Source organism: Macaca thibetana, chromosome 18 (assembly GCF_024542745.1).
Source record: "Macaca thibetana thibetana isolate TM-01 chromosome 18, ASM2454274v1, whole genome shotgun sequence".
NCBI classification, from domain to species: Eukaryota; Metazoa; Chordata; class Mammalia; order Primates; family Cercopithecidae; genus Macaca; species Macaca thibetana.
In genome coordinates this window covers 48,700,844-48,725,226 of record NC_065595.1, presented here as the reverse complement: position 1 = coordinate 48,725,226, position 24,383 = coordinate 48,700,844, and the positions used below count along the sequence as shown (strand labels likewise).

The window sequence follows — 24,383 nt, the reverse complement described above, 5'->3', positions numbered from 1 at the left end:
ATTTCCAGTAATTTTGTTTGTTTTTAGAGACATGATCTAAGAATAAACTACTCAGTGATGTGATCATAGCCGACTGCAACTTCAAATTCCCGGGCTCAAGCAATCCTCATACCTCAACCTCCTTAGTAGCTGGAACGACAAGCATGCCCCACCACACCCTGCTAAAATTTTATTTTTTTATAGAGACAGGGTCTCCCTATGTTGCCCAGGCCAGTCTTGAATTCCTAGGCTCAAGTGATCCTACTGCCTTAGCCTCGCAAAGAGCTGGGATTACAGGCATGAGCACTCCCAAACTGCTGGGATTATAGGCATGAGCCACCACACCAGCCAACCAACAATTTAAAACTAGTTTTATTGCTGGGCACAGTGGCTCACACCTATAATCCCAACACTTTGGGAGGCCGAGGCAGGCGGATCACTTGAGCCCAGGAGTTGGAAAACAGCCTAGTCAACATGGCGAAACCTTGTCCCTCCTGAAAATACTAAAAAAATTAGCCGGGCATGGTGGTGCACGTGGAGGCTGAGGTGGAAGAATCGCTTGAACCTAGGAGGCAGAGGTTGCAGTGAGCTGAGATCGCACCACTGCACTCCAGCCTGGGTGACAGCGTGAGAGTCGTTCTCAAAAAACAAAAACAAACAAACAAAAATCCTAGCTTGATTTACCAAAGATTACTAAAGTCATATGAACTTTGAAAAACATTTGGGATAGTTAATTTGTGAGTACTCATTTATTTAGAAGTCAGTTTGGTATCACACAGACTGTACAAACACACGTGTAAACATATATATGCATGTAGACACAACATATATCACACGCACACCCCAGTATCCAAAAGCCAAAGAGATTAGGATGTTTAATGCATGAGAGCAGAACTTTAGACATGAGAGGATGGACCCTGCCCATGGCTTCTGTGGCTCAGTGAGAGACAGAGGACCCTTAACGGCCAGGCGCGGTGGCTCATGCCTGTAATCCCAGCACTTTGGAAGGCTGAGGCAGGTGGATCACCTCAGGTCAGGAGTTCGAGACCAGCCTGCCCAACATGGCGAAACCCCATCTCTACTAAAAATACAAAAAAATTAGCCAGGGGTGTGGCGGGCACCTGTAATCCCAGCAACTCGGGAGGCTGAGGCAGGAGAATCACTTGAACCCAGGAGACGGAGGTTGCAATAGCTGAGATCACGCCATTGCACTCCAGCTTGGGTGACAAAAGTGAAATTCTGTCTAAAAAAAAAAGAAGAAGAAGAAGAAGACAGGGGACCCCTAAAGAGGGGCGACTGGTGGCTTTTGTGTTTGTGTATGCATGTGTGTGCGTTCCTCAAGGAGTCTCACAGTTGATAGAGGTCCCCTCTAGGCCTCTTCATGTGGTATCAAAAATGGCAAAAAGGAGGAGGGGCAGAAGGGGAAGGAAATGGAAGGACAAGTCTTAGAGGAGCCAATTTGGGGAGATTTTAAGCTTTCAAAAGGCCAATACAGTTTTAGTTAGTAGGAGTCTGAGGAACAAACAAAGGTCTAGTTGACTAAGAAGTTCCCATGGGATAAACAGGATTTGAAAGAGAATAGAGAATATAGCTATTAATTAAGCTGGCTTTTGACCACAGAGCCATTTTTCTTAAATTTTTTTTTTTGTTTTTTAGTCTTGCTCTGTTGCGCACGCTGGAGTACAACGGCGCAATCCCGGCTCACTGCAACCTCCGCCTCCCAGGTTCAAGCGATTCTCATGCCTCAGCCTAAAAATCCTTTTAAATATGCAAGCAGCAAACATTTTGTCCTCTGAGCACCCAGTCGTTTTTTGAGACGTAGTCTTGCTCTGTCACCCAGGCTAGAGTGCAGTGGCCCTATCTGGGCTCACTGCAACCTCTGCCTCCCGGGTTCAAGCAATGTTCCTGTCTCAGCATCCCAAGTAGCTGGGACTACAGGGGTGTGCCACCATGCCCACCTAATTTTTGTATTTTTAGTAGAGACGGGGTCTCACCATGTTGATGAGGCTGCTCTCAAACTCCTGACCTCAGGTGATCTGCCTGCTTCGGCCTCCCAAAGTGCTGGGATTACAGGTGTGAACCACTGTCTCCAGCCTGAGCACCCAGTCTTTTGTGGGAGCAGAGAGAATGGTAGCTGTGGCATTCGTGCCTCTTTCTCCCCAGACCCTCCCAGCACCCCCTGTCTGAGGGGTACCCACCTCTCCTCATCTGTTTGGTTCCCAGCCGTAGCAGGAGGTATGTCTCTCTGTAGAGGAAGCAGATTAATGGGGAAAAAGTTACTATCACACTCTAAGTATAAACCAGCGTTTTAACCAAAGGAAATAACTCAAAATCAAAACAAATAAGAACATTTGAGACTGAAACCAAGAAGCTCTTGATGGCTTTAACCAAGGTTTCCTAAGAGGGAGCAAAAGTTGCAACCCTTTCAAAATCCAGATCATTGCCTACAACAGCTTAAAGAAAGGAAAGTTTTGCCAGCCGCGAATAGGGTACAACCCACATTTTTGTCTGGCCATATTCTCTACTGTTTTTTTTTTTTTTTTTTGAGACGGAGTCTCGCTCTGTCACCCAGGCTGGAGTGCAGTGGCCAGATCTCAGCTCACTGCAAGCTCCGCCTCCCGGGTTCACGCCATTCTCCTGCCTCAGCCTCCTGAGTAGCTGGGACTACAGGCGCCTGCCACCTCGCCCGGCTAAGTTTTTGTATTTTTAGTAGAGGCGGGGTTTCACTGTGTTAGCCAGGATGGTCTCGATCTCCTGACCTCGTGATCCGCCCGTCTCGGCCTCCCAAAGTGCTGGGATTACAGGCTTGAGCCACCGCGCCCGGCCTTCTCTACTGTTTAAGACAGAGGAAAACAACAGCTGGATGAGAGGCTTACAATAGGAACGGGTACCCCAAAGGTTAAGAAGTTATACAAATATAAATTCAAAACAATTCAAACCAATTTTTTCCAAGTGTTTCTTTTATTTTTCCTTCCTGAGTTAAAGGATTTATGTCTCCTAGTGACTTGTTCCCTGAAAGGGAATTGAATCCAGGCTGCAGAGGTGAAAGTGCAGAATCCTTACCACTAGACTACAGGATGGAGTCTTTTTTTTTTTTTTTTTTGACAAATTTCATAAGGGATCTAAAGCATGCAGTTTGAGTACAAAGAATTTTAACTTTGTTTTATATCTGATTTCTACTTTTCAACAATCTTGCCGAGGGAGTTTCTAAACCTGTATTCCTTTTCTATCTTTTCATAGGTACCAATAAGGTAGCTATTTAAGATGTGAGCTCTAAAAAGTTTTCTTTTAAATATAGCCATTCATTTATTTTAAAAGCGATTCAGACCAATACAAGAACTAATTTATATGTTTTTCCCTGTTGATCCAAATTTAGAAAAGGTAAAACACAGAGACTCATCCCATCCACATTTGACCAGGCACTGTAGGCAGAGATCAGAGAGAACTGACTTGGTTAAAAAAAATGAGTTTGCCTTTCTTTGCTGGCTTTTCATCTGTTGTTCCAAGATCCCATTCTTTGGCTCTAGAATGAACAAAATGACTTATATCCAGATCACAATACCAAAAATTTAGTGAAGCTTAAATTTTTCCCCTAAAGATTAGATACTTTGAGTCTATAAAACAGGCAGATAGCAGATTAATGGGATAAAAGCATATGCATTTATTAATGTACATATGGGCATGGGAGTCATAAAAAATATGAAAAGTGAAAGAAAGGACCAGATGCTTGATTTTTTTTTTCTTTTTTTCTTTTTTTTGAGACGGAGTCTCGCTCTGTCGCCCAGGCTGGAGTGCAGTGGTGTCATCTCAGCTCACTGCACGCTGAGTCTCCCGGGTTCACGCCATTCTCCTGCCTCAGCCTCTCGAGTAGCTGGGACTACAGGCGCGTGCCCGGCTAATTTTTTTGTATTTTTAGTAGAGACGGGGTTTCATTGTGTTAGCCAGGATGGTCTCGATCTGCTGACCTTGTGATCCACCCGCCTCGGCCTCCCAAAGTGCTGGGATTACAGGTATGAGCCACTGCACCCGGCAGATGCTTGATGTTTTTATACCTGAGGTTACAGAAGAATGGGGGATTGCAAGATGGCACGAGAGGTTATAAGAGGGAAAAAAACGGCAAGGGGCAAAGGCGGTTTTGTTATACAGAAGAAAGTTAGGTAGCAGCTCTCAGAAAGAACAGGTGCTAGTCAGCCGGGCATGGTGGCTCACGCCTGTAATCCCAGCACTTTGGGAGGCCAAGGCCGGCAGATCACGAGGTCAGGAGATCGAGACCGTCCTGGCTAACACGGTGAAACCCCGTCTCAACTAAAAATACAAAAAATTATCTGGGCGTGGTGGCCGGTGCCTGTAGTCCCAGCTACTCGGTAGGCTGAGGCAGGAGAATGGCGTGAACCCCGGAGACTGAACGTGCAGTGAGCCGAGATCACGCCCCTGCACTCCAGCCTGGGCGACAGAGCGAGACTCCATCTTAAAAAGAAAAAAAAAGAATAGGTAGTAGTCCATGGTAAGTTTCTTTGTTAGACCTTCAAACGTTTCAGACTCTTGGTTAATCATCCTAGATGGGGCAAAGGAGACCTCAGAGAAAGCCTTTCACCAATGTAGACTTTACCAATGCTGCTCTCCCCCACAACATGCAGCTTTTCAGGGGTTTTCCTTTCTGCAGGCCATCTCAATAGCCATCTCGAAGTATGTCAAATAATTATTTTTTGGGGTAAAATATTTTGTTTCCTGTTTTTTTTTTTTTTTTTTTTTGAGTCTGAGTCTGGCTCTGTCGCCCAGGCTGGAGTGCAGTGGCCGGATCTCAGCTCACTGCAAGCTCCGCCTCCCGGGTTTACGCCATTCTCCTGCCTCAGCCTCCCGAGTAGCTGGGACCACAGGCGCCCGCCACTTCGCCCGGCTAGTTTTTTGTATTTTTTAGTAGAGGTGGGGTTTCACCGTGTTAGCCAGGATGGTCTCGATCTCCTGACCTCGTGATCCGCCCGTCTCGGCCTCCCAAAGTGCTGGGATTACAGGCTTGAGCCACTGCGCCCGGCTTGTTTTTTTTTTTTTTGAGATGGAGTCTCGCTCTGTTGTTCAGGCTGGGGTGCTGTGGCGTGATCTCAGCTCACTGCAACCTCTGCCTCAGTAGCTGGGACTACAGACGTGTGCCACCATGCCCGGCTAATTTTTGTATTTTTTAGTAGAGATGGGGTGTCGCTATGTTGGCCTGGTTGGTCTCAAACTCCTGGCCTCAAGTGATCTGCCCACCTCAGCCTCCCAAAATGCTGGGATTACAGGTTAAGCCACCTGCCCAGCCGATTTTCTTTACTACTAAGTTGCTTCATGTCTTTGAATCTCAAGTTTCATTTGTAAAACGGGGTGAGTAGTACTATTTTTATGAATATTTAAAATGTAAAGATATCCTATAGTAAAGGCTCAAAACATGGTTTTTGTTTCCTTCAGTCATTCCATAAGCGAAACCCACAGGAACAGGTATTATTTCTTATCTCTGTATTTCTTTTGGAAGAACACTGTGCCACGAAAGGTTGATCTATGACATTTCCAAGATGTCTCAGATAGCCTCACTTTTAGCTTAGTTCTTTTTCGTTTGTTGGACTTTAAGAAGTTTCACTTTAATGTTTTATAATTTTAAATGGACTTTATTCATATTGCTGTATCAGTTGTAAAAAATAGATTTGAGGGAAAAGCCTTCTCACTTCTGCCTTATCTTCTGTTAGAGAGCTGTGGTGAGAGCCAGTAGATAACTTGGAGCTGTATAAATGGAACTTAAGTCTGGGTGTGGTGGTTCATGCCTGTAATCTCAGCACTTTGGGAGGCTGAGGTGGAACTGCTTGAACCCAGGAGTTTGAGACCAGCCTGGGCAACATAGTGAGACCTCGTTGCTACAGAAAAAAAAAAAATAATAATAGCTGGGCATGGTGGTGCATGCCTGTAGTCCCAGCTGCTTGGGAGGCTGAGGTGGTAGGATCACTTGAGCTCGGGAGGCTGCTATGAGCAGTGATTGCACCACTGCACTTCAGTTTGGGTGACAGAACAAGACCCTGCCTCAAAAGAAAACAAAAACAAAAACAAAAAACAGATTTACATTTAAAGGAAATATTCAAAGACATTTGTTTTCAGATTGAAAATAGTAGACGCAAGGGAGAAAGATATAAAAGCCAACTGCTGGGCTTTAAGGCAGGTGGATAAACAGGGTCAGAGATACTGGCCCAGGAGGAAGTGAGTGCACTCATGAATGGGCCTGCTGAATGTACAGCGGTCTGATAGGCAGATATCCAAATGGAAATAGCCAAAGGCTCTGGAGGAATAGACTGGGGGAAAGAGATCAGGGCTAGAGACTGAGTTATCTAAAAAGCATCTAGAGGTTGAGAATGGGCCGAAGAGAGCTCAATGAACTGGAGCACACTATAAGATAGAGCCAGATATATTGACCTCAGATATAACTGCTCTAAGTCATAGAATGTACCTAATTTTTATTTTTATTTTGTATTATTTTATTTTATTTTATTTTTTGAGCCAGAGTCTTGCTCTGTCACCCAGGCTGGAGTGCAGTGGCGCGATCTTGGCTCACTGCAACCTCCGCCTCCTGGGTTCAAAAGATTCTCCTGCCTCAGCCTCCTGAGTAGCTGGGACTACTGGCGCATGCCACCATGCCCACCTAATCTTGTATTTTTAGTAGAGACAGGGTTTCACCATGTTGGCCAGGCTGATCTCAAACTCCAGACCTCAGGTTATCAGCCCACCTCTGCCTCCCAAAGTGCTGGGATTACAGGCGTGAGCCACCCCACCCAGCAGTGAATGTACCTAATTTTTAGAAAATGAAACTCTGTTTAGGATAATTCTGAAGTACTTTCAGGTAAATGGATTGAAACGTTCAATTTGTGGTCAAGTATGAGCAGTAAAGCCTGCACTAAATTGGTGGTTTCCTAAGTAGAGTCTGAGAGTCTTCCTGGTGAGTTTAAAATTGATCCAGAAATATGCATGAATGCTTTCATTCTTACAGGACATGTGCAATCCCAGTGTAAACCAAAAATAAAATTCTAAGGCCCCCAACCAACTGAATGGACCTTTCCTCTCTGCCAAGGGCATTCTAAAGTAAACCAGAAACACTAGTTCAGGCTATGATGGGAATGGGTATTTATCAAATACTACAGACTGGGTAATGGATAAAGAAAATAATTTTTTCAGCTCACAGTTCTGGAGGCTAGGAAGTCCAGAGCGTGGTGCTGGGACCTGGCTAGGGACATCCCCTGGTGGAAAGGTAGAAGAGAGGGAAAATGCACGTGAGAGAGCTCGCTTATTATTTTATTATTTTATTTTTTAGAGATGGGGGTCTCACTATGTTGTCCAGACTGGACTCAAACTCCTGGGCTCAAGCGATCCTCCTGCCTCAGAGAGTTTACTTTTATAGCAAAGCCACTTCTGCAAGAACTAGCCCAGTCCTGTGATAATGGCATTCATCCATTCATCATAGTAGAGCCCCTATGACCTAAATGTCTCCTGAAGGCTCCACCTCTCAATACCACCAAAACAGGAACCAAGTTATGCCTGAACTTTGGGGGACACATTCATTATATCAAGACTCCTGGTTATATAGGCACATTCATGGTCTTATATTTGTGGCTTCCACTTGTCACTGGGAAGAACTGAGGTTTCTTGAAAAGACTACAAAATTTGAGGCCCTACCCAAACTGTTTAAGGATCAGAGCACTACTGTTTGTGGCTGCATAAACTGGGCACATTGCTACACTACTCTGAACCTTAGTTTGCCATCAATAAAATGAGGAGAAAGTACAGCCGCATTTTTTTTTTTTTTTTTTTTTTTGAGACAGAGTCTCTCTCTGTTGCCCAGGTTGGAGTGCAATGGCGTGATTTTGGCTTACTGCAACCTCTGCCTCCCGGGTTCATGCCATTTTCCTGACTCAGCCTCCCTAGGAGCTGGGATTACAGGCATCTGCCAGCATACCCAGTTAATTTTTTGTATTTTTAGTAGAGACAGGGTTTCACCATGTTAGCCAGGATGGTCTCGATCTCCTGACCTCGTGATCCGCCCGCCTCGGCCTCCCAAAGTGCTGGGATTACAGGCGTGAGCCACCACGCCCAGCTTAGCACAGCAGCATTTTATGAATTATCGTAGGAGCCTATAATAATAGGGGATAATGTATACAAGTGTCCCCCATAAGGCTCGGCACCAGTATTTGTATTCTGCTTGCACTGGCATACAACTCAAATTGTGGGGGGTGTGGGGGAGAAAAGAAAAAGGGAAAATGCTAGTTGACAAAAAACAAAATGTTATCTGCTTGCCTCTAAATAATGTAAGCAGATAATTCATGTCAGAACCACAGGTGGTGTATTAGAAATGTTAATTATGAGTTGAGCATTTGAGCCATTTGTCATAAATTTCATTCATAGACTACACTTTGAAAACCAATTCTTAGAGACTCAGAGACATCCAAGGTCAGATTGTACCTTAGAACTTATAATCAGCTGAGATAGAAAGAAGTAAAATATGTATAGCAGAGGACTTAGATATCTTTTTTTTTTTTTTTTTTGAGACGGAGTCTCGCTCTGTCGCCCAGGCTGGAGTGCAGTGACCGGATCTCGGCTCACTGCAAGCTGCGCCTCCCGGGTTCACGCCATTCTCCTGCCTCAGCCTCCGGAGTAACTGGGACTACAGGCGCCCGCCAACTCGCCCGGCTAGTTTTTTTTTTGTATTTTTTTAGTAGAGAGGGGGTTTCACCGTGTTAGCCAGGATGGTCTCGATCTCCTGAGCTCGTGATCCGCCCGTCTTGGCCTCCCAAAGTGCTAGGATTACAGGCGTGAGCCACCGCGCCCGGCAGATATCTTGATCTTAAAATATTGCTCTTTCCAACTGGGGTAGCTATGGTGGTGGAATAAAAGGTTACCAAAATTTGGATCAGAAAACCCCAGCCTAAGACCAACGAAGTTCAGGCACTTTCTTTTCTTTTCTTTCTTTCTTTTTTTTTTTTTTTTGAGAGATAGAGTCTTGCTGTTGCCCAGGCTGGAGTGCAGTGGCGCGATCTCGGCTCACTGCAACCTCTGCCTCCCGGGTTCAAGTGATTCTTCTGCCTCAACTTCCCAAGTAGCTGGAACTACAGGCATGCACCACCACACCCAGCTAAATTTTGTATTTTGTTTTGTTTTGTATTTTTTTGAGATGGAGTCTTCCTCTGTCACCCAGGTTGGAGTGCAGTGGCACGATCTCGGCTCACTCCAACCTCCGCCTCCTGGGTTCAAGTGGTTCTCCCACCTCAGTCTCCCGAGTAGCTGGGATTACAGGCATGTGCCGCCACACCTGGCTAATTTTTTGTATTTTTAGTAGAGATGGAGTCTCACCATGTTGGCCAGGCTGATCTCAAACTCCTGACCCCAAGCGATCCACCCGCCTCAGCCTCCCAAAGTGTTGGGTTTACAGGCTGAAGCCACTGTGCCTGGCTGCATTTTTTTTTTTTTTTTCAGTAGAGACAGGGTTTCACTCTATGTTGGCCAGGCTGGTCTCGAACCCCAGATGATCCATCCACCTCCCAAAGTGCTGGGATTACAGGTGTGAGCCACCATGCCCAGCCAAGCTCAAGCACTTTCTATTTATGTGATTTTTTTTCCCCCAAGCCAAACTTTATCCAGCTTTATTAAAGATACTTTCCATAAACAGTCACAGTATTTCAGGCAGAACATGGGCAGACAGTCCTTAACAGTATACAACAACTTTCAAACTCCCTTTTTCAATGGACTACCAAAAAACATAAAGCCTCTTTAAAACGCAGTGGAGGGCCGGGCTTGGTGGCTCACGCCTGTATAATCCCAGCTACTTGGGAGGCTGAGGCAGGAGAATCACTGGAACCTGGGAGGCAGAAGTTGCAGTGAGCCAAGATTGCGCCATTGCAGCCTGGGTGACAGAGCAAGACATCTGGCAAAACAAACAAACAAACAAACAAAACCCAATGGAGTATTCATTTGATGCTCTGAACAAGAAAGTTTAGGGCGAGGAGTGACATTTCACATTTAGCATGTTGTTCAACATGAGCCGAGCCTGACTTTCAGGGAGTGAAATGAGAATGGCAGAATTTGTCTGAAGATACACAGTACAGAAATGGAACCACTGCTCTTTTGAGGAGCCCCATCTCAGGGGCATCACTGGAAAGTCCAGATTGCCTGACACACTGCTAACCAATGACTGGGGCTCAGGCCCCAACAGGTGTCTAGGTTTAACGGAGTTAAGTTTATGCTGAAGATGGAAAGGGAGAAGAGGACATAAAAACAAATTCGTTTTTCCGTACCACAAGGCTCTTGTGCCAAGCTGTCTATGTTTGTCAAAGTCAGGGAATCCCTCCTCCTGGGAGCCAAGAGGAAGCCTCTCAAAATTACAAGGGAACACCAGCCTGGCCAACATGGTGAAACCCCTCCTCTACTACTAAAAATACAAAAATTTGCCAAGCATGGTGGTGCATGCCTGTAATCCCAGCTACTTGGGATGCTGAGGCAGGAGAATTGTTTGAACTCGGGAGGTGGAGGTTGCAGTGAGCCGAGATCATGCCATTGCACTCCAGCCTGGGCAACAAAGCAAGACTCCCCCCCCCCCCCAAAAAAAAAAAAAAAAGGTCTGGGTGCAGTGGCTCATGCCTATAATCCCAGCACTTTGGGAGGCCGCACTCAGGTGAGGTGTGCAGATCAGCTGAGGTCGGGAGTTCAAGACCAGCCTGACCAACATGGAGAAAACCCATCTCTACTAAAAATACAAAATTAACTGGGTGTGGTGGCGCATGCCTGTAATCCCAGCTACTCAAGAGGCTGAAGCAGGAGAATCGTTTGAACCTGGGAGGTGGAGGTTGCAGTGAGCAGAGATCTTGCCATTGCACTCCAGCCTGGGCAACAAGAGTGAAATTCTGTCTCAAACAAACAAACAAACAAAACAAACAAAAAACTAGAAGAGAAAGGTGTTTTCCCCACATCAATCCAGCTTCAAGACGTTCTATTAGTGACACTGGCAGATATCCCGTCCCCAGAAAACAAAAATGAAGTGCACTGTGTGCTAACAACGTACCTTAAAATAAAGAAAGAAAGAAAAAAGAAAACCAAATTCTGCATTTTTGTAAAACTTGATAAAAATAGTATTTCAAACTGTACAGTCATCACAAGTACATAGTTATCACGAATGCACAGACTTCACCTGGCACCTTCAGCACCTTGGCTTCCTGTGCCTGGTCTGTTTAGGCATCTGCATTCTCTGCAGGGTTATTCCCCTCCTTGCCAGCATCAGTTCTTCCCTTTATCTCTGGGTACTTTCTCTCCCTTCTTTGCAAGGGCCTCCTTAGACTTGGCTTTGGAGAAGCAGGTTTAACAGACAACCTTGTGGGTCTTCTCTGGTTCGTCCTTCACCTTGGCGTTATCTCCTTAGCATCCTGCTCAGTCTTTCTCTTGAGCAGGGCGGCAGCTGCAGTGGGACATAAACCCTGGGTAAGGGATGCAACAGCATATGGGTTATAGTTGGTCTGAAGGTTGTTCTTGCTTCTTCTTCACACTGCTCCTTTAGGTGATCTTGCAGAAGCAACTTACCCTATATGTGCCTCGGTTTCCTTATCTATAAGTGGAAATAATGATCTTTCTTGGGAGTTTATTAAGGTTAAGTGAATTAAGGTATATGGAAGTGTTTTCACAAAGTTTTGTAGAGAGCCAGTGTATCAAGCTTGAAATCAGACATAAAAAATTACTGGCTGGGCACAGTGACTCACGCCTGTAATCCCAGCATTTTGGGAGGCCGAGGCGGGCGGACAGATCATTTGAGGTCAGGAGTTCGAGACCAGCCTGGCCAACATGGCAAAACCCCGTCTCTACTGGAAGTTAAAAAAAAAAATTATCTGGGCATGGTGGTGCACACATGCAATCCCAGCTACTCGGGAGGCTGAGGCAGGAGAATTGGTTGAACCTGGGAGATGGAGATTGCAGTGAGCTGAGAATGCACCTGGGCAACAGAGCGGAAACTCCGTCTCAAAAAAAAAAAAATTACCAAAAAATAACAAAAATAGCTAGAAGGAAAGGGTAGGAACCAAGGCAGATATGGAGTTCTCCGTAAACGGAGAAAAATTCCATCTAGTTGCTACTGAATCAGTCATTATGTCACTGTGTGCAGTGTTCAACTTCCAGAGACATGGTCTGTACATGATTTGGCTTGCCAGGTGCTCGCACCTTCAGCAGGAGTTGGCAGGCACCTTGACTGAGGTCCCACTGAGTCTATATGTAATATAAGAGGTATTGTTCCTGCAGAGCAAGAGCAGGATGCTATTGCGAGAAAAAGGAGGAATGGATGCTGGACAGGTATAAACAAGTAGATGTCTCAATCACCGCACGACTGAGCATCCTCTGTGTGCTTGTAGTAATTTGATAACAGATGCAGAAGAGAATATTGTTATGAATCAGTCATGATCCAAGCCAAATTGAAACATAGTAAGAAGGAAAAAAATAAAGAGGGAAAAAATCAGTAATGACTAATATAATTAGGAGTTAAAGAGGAAAAAAAGAAGAAGAATGGTTTGGAAAATAGCTGTGCCTGCTCATCACTAAAGTTTATCATCTGCAAGTATTTAAATACTATTCAGATGCCCATTAACAACAGAATGGTAAATAAATTTGGGTGTATTCATACCATAGACTTCACAAAATCAGAATGGACAATCTCAACTATGTACAACAATATGGGTGAATCTTCTGACCATAATATTGAGCTAAAGAAGACCAAGAATACATACCAGAGGGTTCCATTTACAGGAAGTACAGAAACAGGCAAAACTGATCTTTGTTATTAGAAGTCAGTGATTACCACCACCAAAGACAGTAAGCAGGGGTGAGAAAGCTGTGGTCTATAGGCTGGTACAATGTTTGATAAGTATAATTTTTATATGTTAAAATACATTTTTAAAAGTCAGTGATTACTTTGGAGGGGTTAGAATTGTGTCTGGAGGCCGAGCACAGTGGCTCACACCTGTAATCCCAGCACTTTGGGAGCCTGAGGCAGGTGGATCACCTGAGGTCAGGAGTTCAAGACCGGCCTGACCAACATGGTGAAACCCTGTCTCTACTAAAAATACAAAAAATTGGCCAGTCATGGTGGTGGGTGTCTGTAATCCCAGCTACTCAGGAGGCTGAGGCAGGAGAATTGCTTGAACCTGGGAGGTGGAGGTTGCAGTGAGCTGAGATCGCACCATTGCACTCCAGCCTGGGTGACAAGAGCAAGACTCCATCTCAAAAAAAAAAGAAGGAAACAAGAGGGGAAATTTTAGGGGCTGGCCATGCTGTTTTTGTTATAGGTACTGGTTATATGGATGTGTTCAATTTTGAAATTTCATTCAACTATATGCTTATGATATAAGAACTTTCCAGTATGTATAGTATACTTTAAATTAAAAAAGCCTACCTTTTGACATGTATTAATACTCCCAAATAGATATTATGTGCTGAGTAGTTTAAGAAGTATGAGGTTCATGCTGATGTGTATAAATACCTAAATGCTCATTTTTATTTCTATGTTCATGGAGCCTTCAACAACTCCTATAAATAGGTGAGAATTTTCTGGAAATGTTGATTATGTTAAGATTTCATAATGAGCACCTTTAAATAAACCAGAGAACGTATTTCTTGACTTGGAAGACATTCCTAATAGTGGTCATCTTAATTAGCTAATTTTCTATATCTGGGGATGACTTTAAAATTATTTTATGCTGGGTGTGGTGCTTGCATCTGTAGTCCCAGCCATTGGGGAGGTTAAGCGGGGAAGATCTCTTGAGCCCAAGAGTTTGAATCCAGCCTAAGAAACCTACCGAGACCCTGGCTCTCGAAAGAAAGAAAAAGAGAGGTGGGCAGAGAGGGAGGGAGAGAAAGAGAAGGAAGGAAGGGTGGGAGGGAGGGAGGGAGGGAGGGAGGGAGGAAGGCAGGGAGGGAAGGAGAAAATGGTTTTATAGGGAATTATAATGTGTCTGGTATTTTTACTTCCTTGACTTCCTGCGATTTTCTTATGTGACACACAGAACCGCACAGAAGAAAGACATATTTTCTCAAGAAATTTGAGGTAAAATCTAATGTAGACATTCTTTAAATTATCGTTTAAACTTAGCCTATAGGAAAGCTATTTCACCCACTTTGAATTCTTACTTTTCTTGAAATGCGTGAAAGTGCATATGGTAAGAATGTGTGATTTTGAAGAAGTCTTGCTGGGAAGTTAAGCAATTCTCGGGATGTGTAGGGTGCAAGTGGACCTGTAATTTGGTAGTATGGCTCATGGGGTACAAGGTGTCATTAAATTACAATTTACACAAATGAATACATGGTGGTGGCTCCTTACAGCTTTCAAGGAAAGTGATGTAGTTTTGGTTTGTTTGGGATAGATTCTGCCGTTCCTGTATTGCTACCAGTCTAAAGAACAACAAATGGACCTGTCCTTATTGCCGGGCATATCTTCCTTCAGAAGGAGTTCCAGCAACTGATGTAGCCAAAAGAATGAAATCAGAGTATAAGAACTGCGCTGAGTGTGACACCCTGGTATGTGACCCCACCTATGTTCATGGTTACCAGCTTAAGTCCCTGTGAAAGTTATTTCACCTCTGCTTCTGACCCCATGGTACTCACCTTTTCTTTTCTTGAGACGGGGTATCGCTCTTTCACCCAGGCTAGAGTGCAGTGGTGCGATCTCGGCTTACTGCAACCTCCGCCTCTCGGGTTCAAGCGATTCTCCTGCCTTAGCCTCTGGAGTAGCTGGGACTGCAGGCACGTGTCACCACACCTGGCTAATTTTTTGTATTTTTAGTAGAGACACAGTTTCACGATGTTAGCCAGGATGGTCTCGATCTCCTGACCTCGTGATCCGCCTGCCTCGGCCTCCCAAAGTGCTGGTGAGCTATGAGGCCAGCTGGACTACCTGGGTCACATGAGGACTTGGGGAACTTTCCTGTCTTACAAGAGGATTGTCAAACAATTAGCGCTCCATAAAACGCACCAATCACTGCTCTATGAAACGCACCAATCACTGCTCTATGAAATGCACCTGTCAGCACTCTGTAAAACGCACCAATCAGCAGGATTCTAAAAGTAGCCAATCGCGGGTTGGATTGAAAAAAGGGGACAGTAAGAGAATAAAGCGGGCCACCCCAGCTAGCAGTGGCATCCCGCTTGGGTCCCCTTCCAGGCTGTGGGAACTTTGTCCTTTTGCTCTTCACAAGAAACCTTGCTACTGCTCACTCTTTGGGTCCATGTCTTTTTTTTTTTTTTTTTTTTTTGAGACAGAGTCTTGCCTTGTTACCCAGGCTGGAGTGCAGTGGCGCAATCTCGGCTCACTGCAAGCTCCACCTCCCAGGTTCAAGTGTTTCTCATGCCTCAGCGTCTGGAGTAGCTGGGACCACAGGCATGTGCCACAATGCCCGGCTAATTTTTTTGTCTTTTTAGTAGAGACAGGGTTTTGCTATGTTGGCCAGGCTGGTCTCAAACTCCTGGCTTCAAGTGATCTGCCCACCTTGGCCTCCAAAGTGCTGGGATTACAGGTGTGAGCCATCTCACCCAGCCTCCAATTTCATATATATATATATATATATATATATATATATATATATATTTTTTTTTTTTCTGCAAAAAACCCTGAACTCCTGCCATCACCCCTAATTTGTCAAACAAATGCTTTCATTGACCACCTCCATTTTCCCTTCTTCCCATTACTCCAGTGATCCTCTATGATGTGTCCTCCACTTCTACTACTCTATTGCAGGCCACCAATGCTTTATTATCAAACCCAGTGACATATTTCCACCTGTATTAATCTGAACTTTGCCGTATTTGTCTCTATCAAGCACACCTTGCCTGTTGCAGTTTTCAGCTTGGGTACTATATCAGCCTGTCCAGATCATGTAAAGTCTTGAAGGTTATGGAGAAGATTCTAGATTTTATCTTAAATGCAATAGTAAGCCAGAGAAAGAGAGCAAATTTTGGAGTGCCAAGATCGGGCTTATATCTTTATTTTTATTTTTATTTGAGACAGAGTCTCACTCTGTTGCCCAGGCTGGCATGCAGTGGTGTGATCTCAGCTCACTGCAACCTCCACCTCCTGGGTTCAGGCGACTCTCGTGCCTCAGCCTCCCGAATAGCTGGGATTACAGGGTCCCGACACCACGCCCGGCTAATTTTTGTATTTTAGTAGAGATGGGGTTTCACCGTGTTGGCCAGGCTGGTCTTGAACTTCTGACCACAGGTGATCTGTCCACCTCATCCTCCCAAAGTGCTAGGATTACAAGCATGAGCCACTGCGCCCAGCCTTGAGATACTTCTTATATTCTGTCTTTTCCTTTCTGTGTTATCCCTCTTTTTAGGAATTCTCCCTATTCCTTCTACGCACATTTTGTCCTCTCCCATTTTGCACTCTCTGTGTTCTTCAGAGTCCCGACCAGATCTCCATTCCTTGAGACCTGGCCTTAGTATTCCAGTTCCCTATATAAAACAATTTCTTTTTTTTTTTTTGAGACAGAGTCTTGCTCTGTCGTCCAGGTTGTAGTGCAGTGGCACCATCTCAGCTCACTGCAACCTCCACCTCCCAGATTCAGGCAATTCTCCTGTCTCAGCCTCCCAAGTAGCTGGGACTACTGGTGCACACCACCCCACCCAGCTAATTTAATAGAGAGGGGCTTCCATCAGGCTGGTCTCAAACTCCTGACCTCAGATAATCCACCCACTTCAGCCTCCCAAAGTGCTGGGATTGCAGGCGTGATCCACCATGCCCAGCACCTATATCAGACAATTTCTTATCTACTTGTCTACACATCCTTTTTCCTCTATTAGATTATAAGCACCATTAGAATAGGCACAATGAATTACATTTCTTCTGCCATTTTTTATAACGTCTCAGATAATTTTGTGTCTAGACTATGAATTGATCAATTCATTTGTCAGTAGTCCACAGCTTGTTAATTTTCATGACTAATGCATATCTTTGTTGAACAAAGAATACAAATAGAAATTTTTACTAGCAAAAGTCATAAAGACATGACAGAGTGCTAATGTGCAAAGTTGGATGTTACAGATTGTAAAATACATCTGTTTAAGACAGCTTATGCAGATCAATCCTAGTTTTTATCTCTTTTAGGTGGATATTTGTAAAGCCAGGGTTTTGTTCTTACTTTTCCACTGGCTTTTATTTTTGCCCTTTGTTAAACAATTATAACTGTTTCCTTGACATGGCAATTTCATGTTTGAGGTTTAACTTCCGTAGCTTGGGCAAAATGAAGCAGAGTGGGTCGGCCACCTTACCACAGCTGTACAGAGCTTCCTTTAGCACAAGATCTTATCAGAGTTTCTAATGAAACATTTAATAGGGTGTGTTATGTTAGCAACAGATCCCTCATGGTTAGGATCTCTGAATGTATATGTGAAAGAACAAGGGCTCTTTATTCTGCATTGATAAAAATGGACTGCAAGAGCTGTCTTTTATGTTTGCTCTTAATGGGACCATTAAGTATACGGTGTATTGTGAATTCATGTAATACTGTTGGGGGTGTTATAAAACCATGGTATTGATATCTTTCCCTAAGGCACAGTGTTTCATTTAGCTTACTATAGGCACCTCTAAAATTTATCCATTTATTCTTCTTATCTCTCCATTTCTTTTTTCTGTCTCTTTTTCTATCTTAGATTGTTTCTTCTTTTCTCTCTCTCTCTCTTGCTCTTTTTCTTCACCCTTTTCCCCCCTTCCTTCTTTCTAAAACCTGTTTATGTAATGGCATGCAAAAGAAGTAAATTTGAGTTGCTACACATCTATCTACTTTAAAAAATGTATATGCTTTTTAGAAGAACCAAATTCAAGAACTTAATAGTTGGGTCTTCTAAGTGTTGGAGAATTTGAAAAATAGTAGTATTCCTGATAATGCCTTAATTTTTGGTGGTACTGGTGTTATGAATGCATCTATTTAGTCAGTTGATCCCACAGTATGACCTTATTTGAAAGTTAAAAGGCTGAATCGCATAAGCTTTCATTGAGCCCTTTTTTAACAGTGAGTTCATTTTGAATTTGTTTTTATGTAGGTTTGCCTCAGTGAAATGAGGGCACATATTCGGACTTGTCAGAAGTACATAGATAAGTATGGACCACTACAAGAACTTGAGGAGACAGCAGCAAGGTTTGTTTCCATACAATATAGTTTAATGCTATAATTGATAATGTTTATAAAGAATTTAATGGGCTGGAAACTTTAACATTCTTATGAAAATATTTATGTATTTATGTTTACGTTCTCAACTCTAATACCTGGCACTGGTAATCATTTGTTGACAGCAATCATTGTTGAAGAATTTTGCTCTCTCTACTTTAAAAATTTCCAGGGGCAACCAACCACAGACTGGAGAGATCGGGGCAACTTCCTCAAACAAGTTTGTGTTAACACAGATCCAAAAATAGAATGCAGAACTGTTACATTTCTGCTAGGCTTTGTTTTCCAGTAGATGATTCCTGAAGTAGATCGTGGTTGGGATTATCCATCTTCTGTCACCACTGCTCATTTCACCAGCTCGTTCTTTATCATTTTGCTTGTTTCTCTTTAGAATATAGACAGCAGCATCTCAGTATACAAGAGAACGGGCTGGGCAGGCATCCTGAATCCTTTGCCTTTTTGATGGGTAATCTGGTATGGGGGTAGGGGAAGGAGGGAGGTAGCTGGTAGATGTAATGGAGGATATTGATAATATTTTATTCTTTAAAAAAAAAGAGAGAAAGAAACATTCATGGGGTGCAGTGGCTCACACCTGCAATCCCAGCACTTTGGGAGGGTGAGATGGGCAGATCACTTGAGGTCAGGAGTTCGAGACCAGCCTGGGCAACATGGCAAAACCCCGTCTCTAGTAAAACACAAAAATTAGCTGGGCATGGTGGCGCACACCTATAATCTCAGCTATTCTGGAGGCTTAGGTACAAGAATCACTTGAACCTGGGAGGCAGAGGTTGCAATGAGCTGAGATCTGACCACTGTACTCCAGCCTGGGTGACAGAGCAAGACTCTGTCTCAGGAAAAAAAAAAAAAAAAAAAAAGAAAGAAAGAAACACATCTAGGTTATTATTGTCCCGATGAGAAAGGAAATTTAGCTGCATCAGAGTAATTAGAAAGTTTGTAATCTGCTCCTACTAACCAAATAAAGTGATTTGTGCTCTCTAGCAAAGGTTGATGGCTTTCCAGACATTAATCTGTCTACACATTCATGTATCCAATATTGGTATTCTGTATAGTTTCTCTCTCCCAGAGAAAAATGTTAGTTCTGCTCATTTTTAGAAAATACACTCAAAATAGAGCTTACATTTCAAAATTAAAAGTCTAAACAATCACTTCATTCCTTTTGTTTTACTAGAGATTGCCTTGCAAAAGCACCTGTTATTATAGGATTAGCTTTATACCCTGACATTATAAATTTCAAATGAGTATTTTAGCTATAAACAGAGTATGGATCCTGTTAGATTGACCACAATGACCAATAGAAAGGAAGCATTACAAACAGGTTGAGAAAGTGTGGGTTTGATTGCAAGGTTGACGGCTTTTATGAAAATTTAAAAATATATGAAAGCTAATTTGAATCCCAAATTATTTTACTGGTTAGAATTAAATAGTAAAGAATTAAAATAATAGAAAATGGGGAGGGTTGTTGATTATTTTACAAGATAAATTAATATTTGGATTTATGATAAAAAATCTTTGCTTTACAGAAGAATTTACCACATAATTCAAATTGTAAAAATTCTTACACATAGAGTTTGTCCAGAGTACAAGTTTTGGGGGACAGGAAGTTACGTCTGTAACAGACTCCATATTGTCCCTAAGAACTTAAGGCAGTATTGTCCAATAGAAATATAATGATTTTTTTTTTCTTTTTCTTCTCTGTTTTTTTTTTTTTGAGATGGACTCTTGCTCTGTTTCCCAGGCTGGAGTGCAGAAGCGCGATCTCGGCTCACTACAACCTCTGCCGCCCGAGTTCAAGCGATTCTCCTGCCTCAGCCTCCCGAGTAGCTGGGATCACAGGCGTGTGCCACCATGCCTGGCTAATTTTTGTGTTTTTAGTAGAGACGGTGTTTCAGCGTCTTGGCCAGGCTGGTCTTGAACTCCTGACCTCGTGATCCACCTGTCTCGGCCTCCCAAAGTGCTGGGATTACAGCTGTAAGCCACCGCTCCCGGCCTAGAAATATAACGTTAATCACATGTAATTCAAAATTTTCTAGTTGCAACATTTAAACAAATAAGAAGATAAAGTTTAAATTACCCTTCAATATATTTTATCGAACCTAATATTGCTAAAATATTATCATTTGAACATGTAATCAGTATAAAAATTATCAAGATATTTCACATTCTTTTTTCTTTTTATATTAAGCCGTCAAAATTCAGTGTGTATCTTATACATCCAGCAAATCTGAATTTTTTTTTTTTTTTTTTTTTTTTTTTTTGAGATAGACTTTTCACGCTTGTTGCCCAGGCTGGAGTGCAATGGTGCGATCCCGGCTCACTGCACTTCTCTTTGGGAGAGAAGTGCAATCTGAGCATGCATGAACTGAGAAATTGAGGATTGCAGCACCCAGTTGTCCTTGGATTACCTTTTTCTTCCTCCCTTTCCAAATTCACATAACATTTAGGGGTGTTATTTGTTTTCCACCTTCACTAGCATATAACTAGACGCGTAAGCCTATGTTGTTAGTTTCCAGTGAAGAATGAAAAATGACCTGCAGTCTGGGCAAGGTGGCTCACACCTATAATCTCAGCACTTTGGGAGGTCAAGGAGGGTGGATTGCTTGAGCTCAGGAGTTTGAGACCAGCTTGGGCAACATGTTGAAACTCCCACCTCTATTGAAAATACAAAAAATTAGCATGGTGGCACGTTCCTGTGGTCTGAGCTACTTGGGAGGCTGAGACAGGAGGATCATTTGAGCCCAGGAAGTGGAGGTTGCAGTGAGCCAAGATTGCACCACTGCACTCCAGCCTGGGCGACAGAGTGAGACTCCCTCTCAAAAAGAAAAAAAAAAAAAAAGAAAGAAAGAAAAAGAAAAGTGACCTGCAGCTACCTTGTTAAATCCTTATGTACACTTAGGAATATTTGTCCCTTATCTGTGCTGTACAAGATGTGTCCACTGGGCACTTGAAATGTGGCTAGTCCAAATTCAGATATGTGGCCAGGTGTGGTGGCTCACACCTGTAATCCACCCAGCACTTTGGGAGGCCGAGGCGGGTGAATCACCTTAAGTCAGGAGTTTGAGACCAGCCTGGCCAACATGGTGAAACCCCATCTCTACTAAAAATACAAAGATTAGCTTGGTGTGGTGGTGGGGGCCTGTAATCCCTGCTACTTGGGAGGCTGAGGCAGGAGGACCCCTTGAACCTTGGAGGTGGGGAGGTTGCATTGAGCTGAGATCATGCCACTGCACTACAACCTGGGCCACAGAGCAAGACTCTTGTCTCAAAAAAAAGAAAAAAAAAGTGACTACTATCTAGTTGCCAACCATTTTAGTAATATTTGTATTCTGTGTTATTTCCAGGTGTGTATGTCCCTTTTGTCAAAGGGAACTGGATGAAGACAGCTTGCTGGATCACTGTATTACTCATCACAGATCGGAAAGGAGGCCTGTGGTAAGGATTTTTGTTATACGTATTACAGCAGTGTCTGAATTCAGGACACATTAGGAAAGCCATTTAATAGATTTCTACTTATAGATATATTATAAAGGATAATGATTTATGTTAAGGTTATGGTAACTCTGTGACTATTCATGATATGTGAAAGTGTTGCGTTGAAACTGATAAGAATGACTAATGTGTGATCACTCATTTATGAAATTACACATTATCTCTAACAGGTAATCATGGGCATAATCAACTAAAATGATCCAAAATGCACAATTAAGATCTAAGTTTAGCGGGCCGGGCACGGTGGCTCAAGCCTGTAATCCCAGCACTTTGGGAGGCCGAGATGGGCGGATCACGAGGTCAGGAGATCGAGACCATCCTGGCTAACATGGTGAAACCCCGTCTCCACTAAAAAATACAAAAAACTAGCCAGGCGAGGTGGCGGGCGCCTGTAGTCCCAGCTACTCAGGAGGCTGAGGCAGCAGAATGGCGTGAACCCGGAGGCGGAGCTTGCAGTGAGCTGAGATCTGGCCACTGCACTCCAGCCTGGGCAACAGAGCGAGACTCTGTCTCAAAACAAAAAAAACAAAAACAAACAAACAAAAAAAGATCTAAGTTTACCAGCTAGGCCAATATGGTGAAACCCCATCTCTAGTAAAAATACAAAAATTAGCTGGGTGCATTGGCAGGCACATGTAATCCCAGCTACTAGAGAGGCTGAGGTCTCAATCTTCTAACCTCGTGATCCACCCACCTTGGCCTCCGAAAGTGCTGGGATTACAGGCATGAGCCACCACTCCTGGCCTGGATTGTTACCAATTTTTAGAATTTGAGTTCCTATTCTTGTACATTTAAACTTTTCCTTATATTGGAATTTTTCTAAGAGGAAATTCTTTACATTATTGTTTCTGCAATTAATAATGCAGACTTTTTAAAAGCTCTTGAAATGTACTTTTAAAGTGCTTTCCAAAAAGTCTGAGTCAATTTATATTTGTGTCAGCAATCTATGAGTAAACCACTTTGACCTTAATGGGCTATAATTAGGAACATTTATTTTTAATTTACCCTGGCTCAACAAATATAAAATGATACTTTGAAGATTATTTTATGTAGTATGTATTTTTATGTAATATATACACAAATGGGTGTGTGTTGTTTTCTTATATAAGTTTTTAGAGGTTTTTCAGTTTTAGGGTTTTTTCCATAAAATCCTTTCAGAAAGTGGATGAGATTGAAACATAAGTATATTAGGTAGGTAGATAGATAATAGATAGGAAGATAATAGAGAATAAAGAGAAAGATACATACAGCCGGGCACAGTGGCTCACACCTGTAATCCAGCACTTTGGGAGGCCAATGTGGGCAGATTACTTGAGACCAGGAGTTCAAGACCAACCTGAGTAACTTGGTGAAACCCCATCTCTACTACTAAAAATACAAAAATTAGCAAGGCGTGGTGGCGTGCACCTTCAGTCCCAGCTACTCGGGAGGCTGAGGTGGGAGGATTGCTTGAGCCCAGGGGGACGGAGGTTGCAGTGAACTGAAATCGTGCCACTGCACTCCAGCCTGGGTGACAAAACAAGAACCTGTCTGAGGCCAGGCGCAGTGGCTCACGCCTGTAATCCCAGCACTCTGAGAGGCCGAGGCGGGTGAATCATCTGAGGTCAGGAGTCTGACACCAGCCTGACCAACATGGTGAAACCCCGTCTCTCTTAAAAATATGTTTTAAAAAATTAGCTGGGTGTGGTGGGGGGCACTTACAATCCCAGCTTCTTGGGAGGCTGAGGAGAATCACTTGAACCTGGGAGGCAGAGGCTGCAGTGAACTGAGATCACGCCATTGCACTCCAACCTGGGCAACAAAAGTGAAACTCTGTCTCAAAAAGAAAAAAAAAAACCCTGTCTCAAAAGAAAAATAGATGGAGACAGAGAAAATCCTCACAGCAATCCTGTGAGATAGGCTTGATGATTATCCCCATTTTAAAAATGATAAACTGAGGCTCAGAGAGGTTAAGTCAATCATACAAGGTCACACAGCTGGTAAGTAACAAAGACAGAATTTGAATACAGTAATCTAGCTCCAGGGCTGCGTGGGAAACCCCTGTGGTCTATAGCAAGTTCAAGAGAAAAGCATGCAGAGATACTTGTTACTGATCTTAATGGCCTAGGGAGTTGACAATTGGAATGGCTAAGTAGGAGCTTGTTAGATGTGGAGGGAGCAGAGGAGATGGTCATGGGCTTTTCCTGCTCAAGTTGCTCTGTAGGAGGAACTGGGCTAGGGAGTTGTTTCACAATAGGTCCCTGGGGAGCTAGAGGAAGTTAGAAGAAAGCATAAGGATGGAATGATAGTGACTACTATCACGGAGTTTACTGAGTTCTAAGTACTTTCTTGTCTCCTAGCAACTCTATGAAGAAGGTTGAACCCTGACTATTAGTACCCAGGGTGCTGCTTTGGCTGGAAGAATGCCAGGCCCTCTGGACTGTGGTCCTAGGCTGCATCTAAGCAGCAATCTGGAGCAGGCCACAGATTGGCCACAGATTGGTCAGTTCTGTGGTACTGTGTCCCTGCTCCAGCAGAAATCCAGTCCATGTGCTGCTCAGTTTGGCCCAAATTGAAGGTGGCCCATGAAACTAGGTCCTCTGTGATTTTACAGGTCTTCAGGGTCATTGAAGACAGCTGACCTAAGCAGGGAAACAAACTAGGAATGGTGGGATCAGATTGCCTATGGGATTTTGTAGTTAAATCCTAGGCTTTAAAGGGGAT

The 24,383-nt window shown here is 43.4% G+C and overlaps 1 protein-coding gene across 2 annotated transcripts in view; it reads left to right on the top strand.

The window, feature by feature from the left end:
* The window catches only part of RNF125 (ring finger protein 125), a 53,502-nt gene that overhangs the window by 5,768 nt on the left and 23,351 nt on the right, over window positions 1-24,383 (top strand). For both annotated transcript variants that reach the window (XM_050768282.1, XM_050768281.1), the window contains exons 2-4: window positions 14,376-14,529; window positions 18,049-18,143; window positions 21,533-21,623. In XM_050768282.1, coding sequence (XP_050624239.1) covers window positions 14,376-14,529; window positions 18,049-18,143; window positions 21,533-21,623 — 340 coding nt within the window. The remainder of the gene's footprint in view (window positions 1-14,375; window positions 14,530-18,048; window positions 18,144-21,532; window positions 21,624-24,383) is intronic.